Below are 10,226 nucleotides of genomic sequence, written 5' to 3' on the forward strand. Positions count from 1 at the left end.
TCTCTCTCTCTCTCTCTCTCTCTCTCTGTTTTACTGTTTTGTAATTGCAGTATGTCACCGTTGTTTATTCCAGTTAATTCTAATCTTTAAAAGGTCAATCACTCTCAAAATTTTCCGGCTCTTGTATCATGCCCCATTAAAAGTCTTAACTGTCCTCGCTGATTGGATAGATGACAGGTGCCTTAGAATTTTGTGTACTTTTCAGTGTGTAGTTTTTTGGGGGGGGGTTGTTTTTTTTTTTTGTGGAAACAGATTTGACAGATTACAGTATTATTCTCTTGAATCACTGTGCCAGTTGAAATTGTCAACTGATCTTTGACTTCTGAGTGGACATACAGATTTTTCTCACTTTTGAGGGTGGTTGTTGTACTTCAAGCAGGGCCCTTATTGTAATCGATCGGTAGCCGAGTTTTAAGTCTCAATGCTGTCATTTGGTCAATAACCATTCAAATGGATCTACAGCGGGTGATCATTTTACAACAGTGTTCCGTTTCTGGTTCTTTAATATTGGTTCTGATAAAACTGCTGCTATAGCATCATTCGCTCTTGTTCTTTCCAATCGAAATAACGCTCGCTTGCTGCTGTTTCTTCCTCTTCTAAGGTTGCTGATTACTTGCCTTTTTTTAAAGGTGCAGTTCTGTCACATGCAAATGAGCCAATGCTCACCCTCACCCGCATTTACTTTGAGGCGTGAAAGCTCACGAAAAGCTTCCGCTATCATGACGACTTGGTGGGGAGCAAGGCAGTGGATACTTGTTGAGCAACTTGAGCAACAATCTAAAATAAACAACAACAACAACAAAAAAAACAAGTGCAAGTAAGACAGTACAAGCATTCATTGTGTTTTCATCCCTGGAGGCAGCACTTCATCACCAAGCCACTCAATCACACCTTGTCAATTAGTGTTAGCAATCTGTTCATGTGGCACATGCAGTGGACACATTGCCAAGTACAAGAATGTCCGCAACTATGCTACAGGATTTCAGTGTTTGCTATTTAGACATCGAGGGGGTTATGCTTCAGTAAAAGTAAGTGAGTAAAACATAGAACTATCCTATTACTCTATACAGAGTTCCCTCGCTCCTTCGCAGTTGGATTATTGCGGCTTCTGTCTATCAAGGGATTTTCATTTGTTAACCATAACCTCATCTATTGCTGGTTTACCTTGCTGTTTCGCACAGTTTCTTGCTATTTTATCTTCCTTATAAATTGGACCAGTCAAAAATAGTCAATTTTCATTATTATTATTTTAACGTTCCTTCATCGTGGTTCCACTCTGAGCGCACTGCTTCACTCAGATCGTCAAATATGCCGTTCGGTTATTTAGCGTGCCCCAAAAAAGTACCGAAGCCCTGTGTGTCAGGCATTACAGATGGAATCAGCTCAAGCATGAGATGCTGATTGCAGGCTGCGTTCAGAAGTTAATGTGAGCAGAGCTTGCTCTGCCTCCGGCAGCACACGAGGATGATTAAGCATCCATTTAATAACTACCTTAGTTTGTCTTTTTAGTTTAAAATGGCTTACCTTAACCTGGATGCTGCACCGCATTGTAGCCTAAAGTACAATCCTGGTGGGCTAATACACTTTTGCAGAAATTCCCTTAGGGATCCATGAAACATATCACCTGCAAAAAGTGAGGGAACACGGAAACATATTTTTATAGCATTTGCGCCACAAAATCTATTCAAAGGTCTCCAAACCTACTTTTAAAATAACACAACCACATTTCAACACATATACTGAGAGAGAGCACAAGAGCAAGTTAACTTATCATTTTATAATATACATCATAAATCAACCAAAGATGTACATTATAAAAGGAATGTACTGCCGTCACTATTTGTGGGATTAAAAAACAGGATTACAGCGGATAACGTTCAGTTAGTTTCAACAAAAACTAAGCTCTGCTGAAATACTTTTGGTTTCGTTCTTCTTCTTTCGAATTTACACGGTCTCAAATCATCGTGCTGCCATCTACTGGTCAAAAGTGGAATTACAGTGCAAAGTTTACGCACACATGTATTAACTGTACTAAAACAAACCTTTGGATTTACACACAAACGAAATCCGTAGATTACAACACTAGTTTGCCCGGCACACACACAGTCGTCCATGAAATCCATTTCCATGTACTCACAGTAGCATATTTGCGGGACAGGGGGAGTCGTTTTCCAGTTGTGTTGCCCGCAGAGCAAAATATCAGCCTCACACCACGGGCTCCGCGCAACACACACACACACACACACACACACACACACACACACACACACACACACACACACACACACACACACACACACACACATACACATACACGCAAGGCTCCTTTCGCCTCTTCCAGCACCCAAAGAGAGCCTCTCCCAGGCAACACTCTGACACCTCCACCTCTCTCCCCACCTCCTTCGCTCCACCACCTCCAGGGAAGAAGAACGGAACGATTGGGACAAAGCACGCTTGCGCTGCGGCCATGTTTCCTACGAAAAAAAAAAAAGCAAAAAAAATAACGCGGCAAAGGGCTGGAGGAAGAAGGGGGGAGTTAGTTGGTTGGTGCAGGGGAGGAATGATATGCATAATTTACACTTTACTCCTTTTTAAGACAGAGCTCCTTTTTTTTTAAAAAAAAAAAAAAGGCTCCAATATAACAACGCCCAAGGCCATTGAAATACACGTATTGCATTTTTTAATACCATACTTACAATTTCTCAAACAGCCTCAACCGGTTTATACTTCTTTTATAGATTTTTAAATGACTTGCAATATAATTAATTGGCGGCATCAACTAACACAACATTTCCCCACTCTGTTTACCAGCCAGCGTGATTACGGGACGACGCTGGCGCTTCGTAAGAGGACGCTTTGAAAGTGACTCGTTCTTTGTAGATGAGGCGAGCGAGGATAAAATTCACGCTGAAAGCGACTCAGGCCGAGAGGCCCGATTGATCAAAGAAGTTGCATTGCATCGAGGGCTCTCATTACCTGCAGCAGGCGCTCGCTCAGGGTTTGCCCTTTTTTTTCCAGTTTATTGGCATTTAACTTCCTCCTACAATCGAAATATTGCAGGTGTCCAGCAAAAATCAAGTATTTTGTGAGTTATAAAAAAACATATAGTCCATCCTTTTTTTATTCTTTTTTTTAGTCGGGCTCTGTTTAGCTGCACCCAAGGCAGTAGATAAAGCAGTTTGCTCATTAGTTTAGTTAGTTCTTTAGTGTCAAAATTCCTTCAACAATTTCGATTCTGGGTTTTGATTAAAAGCGAGCATGGCGGAATGCAAAGCGTACGGATGTCTCATGAACAAGCGAAAAAATACGGACGAACAGGAGTTATGCGTGCCTAAAAATCCAGAACACAAAGTGAGCATGGAAAGCTGGCAGCATAATTTGGGTACGGGCCAGTCACTGACATAACGTCATATCCGTTCCTACCGTGGCGCCCTGCATTAAAATTAGCCAAAGGGAACTCGGGGGCACCGTTTTGGCAAAAATCATCAAATATCTCCAAATGAATGGGACATCATAGAGACCCTTTCAAACTGAAAGAAAAAAAAACGGATGTGCCTTACAATTTTTCTAAATCTAATCAAAAATAATCTAACCTCAAAAATAACCTCATTGTATTGACCACACATGTATTCATCTTACTTTTTCTGTTACATTTTAAATGACATCTGGTCATCTTTTGCTGGCTTCTCCCGAGAACGCAGGCAGTTCATCTGCCTTCTTGTGAGGCGTTCACGTTCCATTTTCTTCATCCATCCATCCATTTCCTGATCCGCTTATCCTCATGTGGGTTACGGGTGTGCTGGAGCCAATCCCAGCTGTCTTCGGGTGGGTCACGGGTGTGCTGGAGCCAATCCCAGCTGTCTTCGGGGAGTAGGCGGGTACACTCTGAAATGGTTGCCAGCCAATCGCGAAAAAATAATAACCTCATTGTATTGACCACACATGTATTCATATTACTTTTTCTGTTACATTTTAAATTACATCCGGTCATTTTTTGCTGGCTTCTCCCGAGAACGCAGGCAGTTCATCTGCCTTCTTGTGAGGCGTTCACGTTCCATTTTCTTCATCCATCCATCCATTTTCTGATCCGCTTATCCTCATGTGGGTCACGGGTGTGCTGGAGCCAATCCCAGCTGTCTTCGGGGAGTAGGCGGGTACACTCTGAAATGGTTGCCAGCCAATCGCGGGGCACACATAGACGAACACCCATTTGCACTCGCAATCACACCTAGAGACAATATCGAGTGTCCCGTTAACCTGCCACGCATATTTTTCGAATGTGTGAGGAAACCGGAGTACCCGGAGAAAACCCACGCAGTGTCCCGGAATCGAACCCTGCACCTCTGCATACTGAGGCCGACGTGATTCCTTTTTCTTCGGTCAGCCAGTATACACACAGTGGGCCTAAGTCAAGACTTTGGCCTGAAGGAACCCGAGACACACACAGTACGTTTCAGTGTAAGGGGAGATCTTTCCAAAACGTTCCCACGGGCTACGAGGAAGGTTAGCAAAGCAATCCGGGTCTTTGCCGCAAGACAATATGCTTGTCATCTGATTACAGTGAAAAGATCCCCCCCCCCCCCCCCCCAAGGGAGAGCCCCCGAACCACACCCTGCCCGCAGAGGCTTATTGTCGGGGGGGACGGAGGGCCGTCTGGAACAAAGTGTTTTTGGTGTCTTGACAGGAAAATGACAATTCAGGGCTTTAGGAACATGGAGCCAGACAAATCTGGCTAACTCACCTCATGCTGCTCCTCCCAAATGTGGCTCCACGTAAAAGCGGAGTAAACCCATTTTCCAACAGCATAAGATTTAGTGCCAGGACGCATTGCTACAATCAAAAAAATGATATACCACACTCAAATTTCCTTACTTTGTGTACAGTTTATGAGAAGGTCATCCACCTAACTATTCGGCTTTTTGTGGAGTTTGCATGTTCTCCCCGTGCCTGCTTGGGTTTTATCCGGGTACTCCTGTTTCCTCCCACATTCTAAAACATGCATGGCAGGAAGTTTGGGAACTCAAAATTGTCCCTGGGTATGAGTGTAAGCGCGGATGGTTGTTCGTCTATGTGTGCCCTACGATTGGCTGGCGGTCCAGGGTGTACCCCTGCCCTACTACCCAAAAAGCGGCTGGGATAGGCTCCAGCACACCCCGCGACCCTTGTGAGGATAAAAGTGGATCGCAAAATGGATGGATGGATGGATGGATGGATATTATGACACTATTGATGTCAAGCTTACTGTTCTCCTCATATCATGACATTCTTGTAAAGTGGTAATTTTTATCTGCTAACATGACTTTATTCTCCTAAAAGAACATCATTAAAAAAAAAAAAAAAAAAAAAACGTCAATGCGTGTAGTCTTGTGGTTGGGGTGAAGAGCCGTGCCTCGCCTTGTGATTTCCCCCGTGAAGTCATGAGTGGGTATTATCGAGAATAATGCAAACCACCTGCACTCTGATGTCCTTCCAGTGTGGGAGGTGAAAAGAAATACAGAAAAGCAAAGGCACTTAACAGAGGAAAAACATTCGGGCAGACTTACACACACGCACACACATGCACACACAAACTGGTCCATACATCACAGTGATGAAGCGCTCACATCAGAGCACGGCCAATCCGTCCTTCATCAATGTGACAGTGGCGGCGAAGGGGCCCCTGTCCCCTCGCCTGCCTCCGTCGCGGCCAACGCAACACGCCGCAACACCCTTTGACATGTCACACCACACAGACTACAAGTCCATCAATCTGAAGTAGCGCTCGCACACACACACACACACAAACACACTCCCACACACGTGCACTATGTTGGTGGATTTGCAAGGTGCGATGAAAAGAGCGTTGGATGTGCATTCCCGACTTGGTCAACTTACCTAAATGACTTCAACTCTACAGCGCTGCAATATGCTTCATATAAAACTTAATTACACTTCAAGTGAAAGTATATTAATTCCCATGGAGCAATGTATCAATCAATTCTCAGCCCATGTGTGTGTGTGTGTGTGTGTGTGTGTGTGTGTGTGTGTGTGTGTGTGTGTGTGTGTGTGTGTGTGTGTGTGTATACTCTCGTGGCCATCAGTATTGCATTAAACTCTGTTTTCCAATGTTTGATGCTGAGAGGTTAGATGGGCCAGGTTTAGTATGCGTACGCCCTCCTCGTTCCCACGGCGACCCTGAGGTTGAGCGACGGCTCAGCGAGGCGGCTTCGGGGTGCGCGGTTGGGAAGAGGACGTTGATGATGTCTCGTGTGTTTAGGAATCAGGGAGCACGAAAAGCAGGCGAAACATTAAAGTCTTTGTGAACTGTGAAAGTTTTCTTTTCCGACTTTTCCGAAATTTGGAAAAACTGCAACTTAGTATTGTCAATGAAAACGAACAAAAATAGTTCGAATAAGGTTGGAAAGATGCACCTTACTGTATGTATGGATCAATATTCAGATTTCTTGGATGTAGTATTTTAAATGTTCTCTCAACCACTTTGTTCCAGCTGCAGCGGTCCTGAAAGCTCCAGCTAAATGAAGCAGTATTGTATTGTATTACCTTTAGCGTACCGCCATCTAGTGGATGCAACTGCAGCCACAATTGTAGCTTCTATTCTATGCGCCTTATAATGTGGTGCGCCCTATACATGAAAACAGTTTCAAAATAGGCCATTCATCGAAGGTGCGCCTTATACTCCAAAACACCTTATTGTGCGGAAAATACGGAAACTAAAAGTGAATTTAAAAAAAAACGAAAGCCATAATGAAATTTAAAAAAAAAAAAAAATGAATAAAGCTATTATAACCCATAGCTTTGTGCCCTTGTAACCCCAGAAAAGAAAAGCACCTTCTCGTAAGATGAAATGTCATCAGTTTGAAGACGCTAACGTACAGAACGGAGCTCTTAGGAGCCAATCAGGGATGGATTTTCAAACCTCGTTCATCCTCCCGTGGCGTGGTCGTGCCGCCTTAAAAGCTTGAATATCCTCAAGTGTCGAGATATGTAACAACATCCTAAAGTCTTGCCACGGCTTTGCGATAAAGCTCCCTTTTCCGCGCTATCTTTATTGATCGGGCCCAAAGACGAGCGAGAGTCCCACATGTGTGAAAAGGGTGACACGCAGAGGGAGAAGAAATGCAATGTGATGCAACCATAAAAGAAGGCAATGTAATATCATTTCCATAATCGTTTGCCTGTCATGGACAAAAAAAAAAAAAAAAAAAGGAAAAAAAAAAATGGGTGGGAGAGTGGGGGGGGGGGGTGACGCTTGGGCAGGTCTCTTAATTAGCCATCCTCACCATCAGCTGTCTGCTGTCCCTTCTGTTTCGCAAAATTTGTCGCTGATGCTGGGGGGGGCGAAAGGTGGGAGGAGGCGGGGGAAGACGTGAGGAAATCCTCTGAACTTTGTGTTGGAAGTAAAGGCGTGTCAGATTTTGCTTGCCCTGATTCTCAACAAGACATTTGGCCCCTACTGGACTGAAGCTGTGTCGGTCCTGCGGGCACTCTTTTGCTCTGTACGGACACCTGCTGAATCTTACGTATCATTGCAGGCAACTTGTATACAATATTTCAAAGATAAGTGCATGTCATTTCTGTCATCTAATTTGATGATGTTGTTGGATGAATTAAAACATTATTATTATTATTATGTGGCCCAGTGATCGAATGGTTCGCATGCCCACCTCACAGTGCAGAAGTGCAGGGTTTGATTCTGGCTCCGGCCTTCCTGTGTGGAGTTTGCATGTTCTCCCAGTGCCTATGTGGGTTTTCTCCGGGTACTCCAGTTTCCTCCCACATTCCAAAAACATGCATGGCAGGTTAATGGAACACTCCAAATTGTTCCTAGCACGAAAGAATGGTCGTTCGTCTATGTGTGCCCTGTGATTGGCGAATACTCAATTTGAAATTTCAGGGGGATATCCGAATACATAAAATATTCAATAGCTGCAGCCCTAAACCTTGTTTTGAAAACCTCACACCAATTTGAAACCTGACTTTCAAACCCCAACCTTACTGAGAAACCCTTCTTTGAAACGCAAATCCGAATTTGAAACCCTACTTTGAAACCCTAACCCTAGTTTGAAACCCTAATTTGAAACCCTAACCCTAATTTGAAACCCTTCTTTATGACCCTAACCAGTTTGAAATCCTAATTGGAAAATGTAACCATAATTTGAAACCTTACTTTGAAACCCTAACCCTAGTTTGAAACCCTAATTGGAAACCTAACCCTAATTTGAAACCCTTCTTTATGACCCTAACCAGTTTGAAATCCTAATTGGAAAATGTAACCATAATTTGAAACCTTACTTTGAAACCCTAACACGAGTTTGAAACCCTACTTTGACACCCTAACCGTAGTTTGACACCCTAACTGGAAACCATAACCCTAATTGGAAAGCCGACTTTGTAAACCAAACCCCACTTTGAAACCCTACTTTGAGACCATTATTGGACACCCTAACACAAATTCAAAACCATATTTGGAAACCCTAACCCTAGTTGAAACCTTAACCCGAGTTTGAATCTCTGCTTTGACACCTTAACCCTGCTTTGAAACCGTAATTGGAAACTCAGGCTGAAATTGGTCCTGGAGTCACTTGTTCCCGGCAGTGTGTCGCAGCGTAATTTGACTCGTTTTCCAGACTGTGTTAGGAGGTCGGGGGGGTTTACTGCCATCACAAAGTATTGGTTCTGACCACGGCAATACAATTGTCCTGAAATAATGTTCAAATGCTAATTAAGGATGCTATAAAAAAATGACTTAATCACCCTGACACAATATTGTACAATGCTAGAAGCGCTAACCGGGCTGCCAACGCTCAAAGTTAACCCATCGCAGGAAGTCTGTCTGGTATTTTTCCAAGATAGCCTCCAACTCCTCCATCATCAGTCAAAACATGAGCCGCGCGTCATTAAGGCGCCCACCTTTTCACACAGAACGGGACCGTGGAGCTGGGAGACTTCACACCACCGCTGCACTATTCATGACACCGGCCGGCGCCTGATTGGCCAGACGCAGCGAGGCCACGAGCTCAAAGGGTTGCGGAGAGTGTGAGGCGAGGTGCGTTCAAGGGGCGAGCTCGGCGAGGTGATTACTGGAGCTCATAATTTCAGTAATGAGGAGGCCGGGGTGAGAGGAGTAAGCCGCCAGGGTGGGTGGAGGTATGTGTGTGAGGGTTCGCGTGTCGGGAATAAGGATGCGCGGAACTTCCCCGACCAACCTCTACCGTAGTTTGAGCCAACGTGAAACACTGACACACGGCACGGTGAATGGGCGGTGAGCACGTCGCCGTTGAGAAATCCTGCGTGAAAAGAAACATCCAGCGGACAGCTGGGGGAGGGAAACAAAAGTCAAGCGACAAGCAAGTTACAAAAACACTCAAGTCACTCAAACATGCAGAAGCAAAATGAGTACACTCGCGAGGAGCCGCAGAGGCCTAAACGGATGTCCGTCACTTGGCAGATGCACAGCTCAGGTGCTTCAATGTTGTTTTTACACAATTGATAGAGTTTTTGGTTTTAGTATTTTTCTTTATTAAAACATTTGTCTTTTTTTGGGGGTGGGGGGGCTTGAACGGATTATTGGTTGGAGTTTTTTGGGGTTTTTTCATTTTTCATCAAGTCTTTTGAAATTCCGACTGGTGTGCTAGCTGGTCCATCGTGACTTTAAATTCCTGACACAGAGACGCTTACAAGTCAGTGTAACAGCAATATGACTGAAGTGACACAAAATGTCGGAACCACAAAAACACACAAAAACATCAAATTTTCCTCTTTTTTTTTTGCCTGGCTTGAAAGCAACTGTCATAACTGCAGCAGAGACAATTGCGGCAGCTTGGGTCATGATGACGTTACACCGACTTACCAGTGCCTCTGTCTCGTCTTTAGCCGTTTGTCACACCGGTGCAATTCTGAAAACACAAAATGTTCGATGTACAGTCTTCGAGCTTGCAAGCTGACAGCTGTCCATTCATTTTCCACATGCGTCCTAAAAGGCGATCATGGCTGTTTATTAACGTCTCTTCCTTTTTGCGTGTGTGCGCGTTCAAGGTCTTGGAGCGTCTCTTCCAGAAAGGCTTCAGCGTGGCGGCGTCCTGCGGCGGCGGCGTGGACTCGTCGCAGTTCAGCGAGTACGTGTTGTGCCGCGAGGACCGGCGGAGTCTCTCCATCAACACGCCCATCAGGATAAAACAAGAACCTCTGGACTAGAGCGGCGGGGATGGGACCGCCCGGCCAACCCC

The 10,226-nt window shown here is 44.6% G+C and overlaps 1 protein-coding gene across 4 annotated transcripts in view; it reads left to right on the plus strand.

The window, feature by feature from the left end:
* kctd15b (potassium channel tetramerization domain containing 15b) overlaps positions 1-10,220 on the plus strand; it is a 36,661-nt gene extending 26,441 nt beyond the window's left edge. For all 4 annotated transcript variants that reach the window (XM_019866791.1, XM_019866790.1, XM_019866793.1 and 1 more), the window contains one exon: positions 10,036-10,220. In XM_019866791.1, coding sequence (XP_019722350.1) covers positions 10,036-10,194 — 159 coding nt within the window. In that variant the 3' untranslated portion in view covers positions 10,195-10,220. The remainder of the gene's footprint in view (positions 1-10,035) is intronic.
* The last annotated feature ends 6 nt before the right edge of the window (positions 10,221-10,226 follow it).

Source organism: Hippocampus comes, unplaced genomic scaffold, assembly GCF_001891065.2.
Source record: "Hippocampus comes isolate QL1 unplaced genomic scaffold, H_comes_QL1_v1.1 scaffold82, whole genome shotgun sequence".
NCBI lineage: Eukaryota > Metazoa > Chordata > Actinopteri > Syngnathiformes > Syngnathidae > Hippocampus > Hippocampus comes.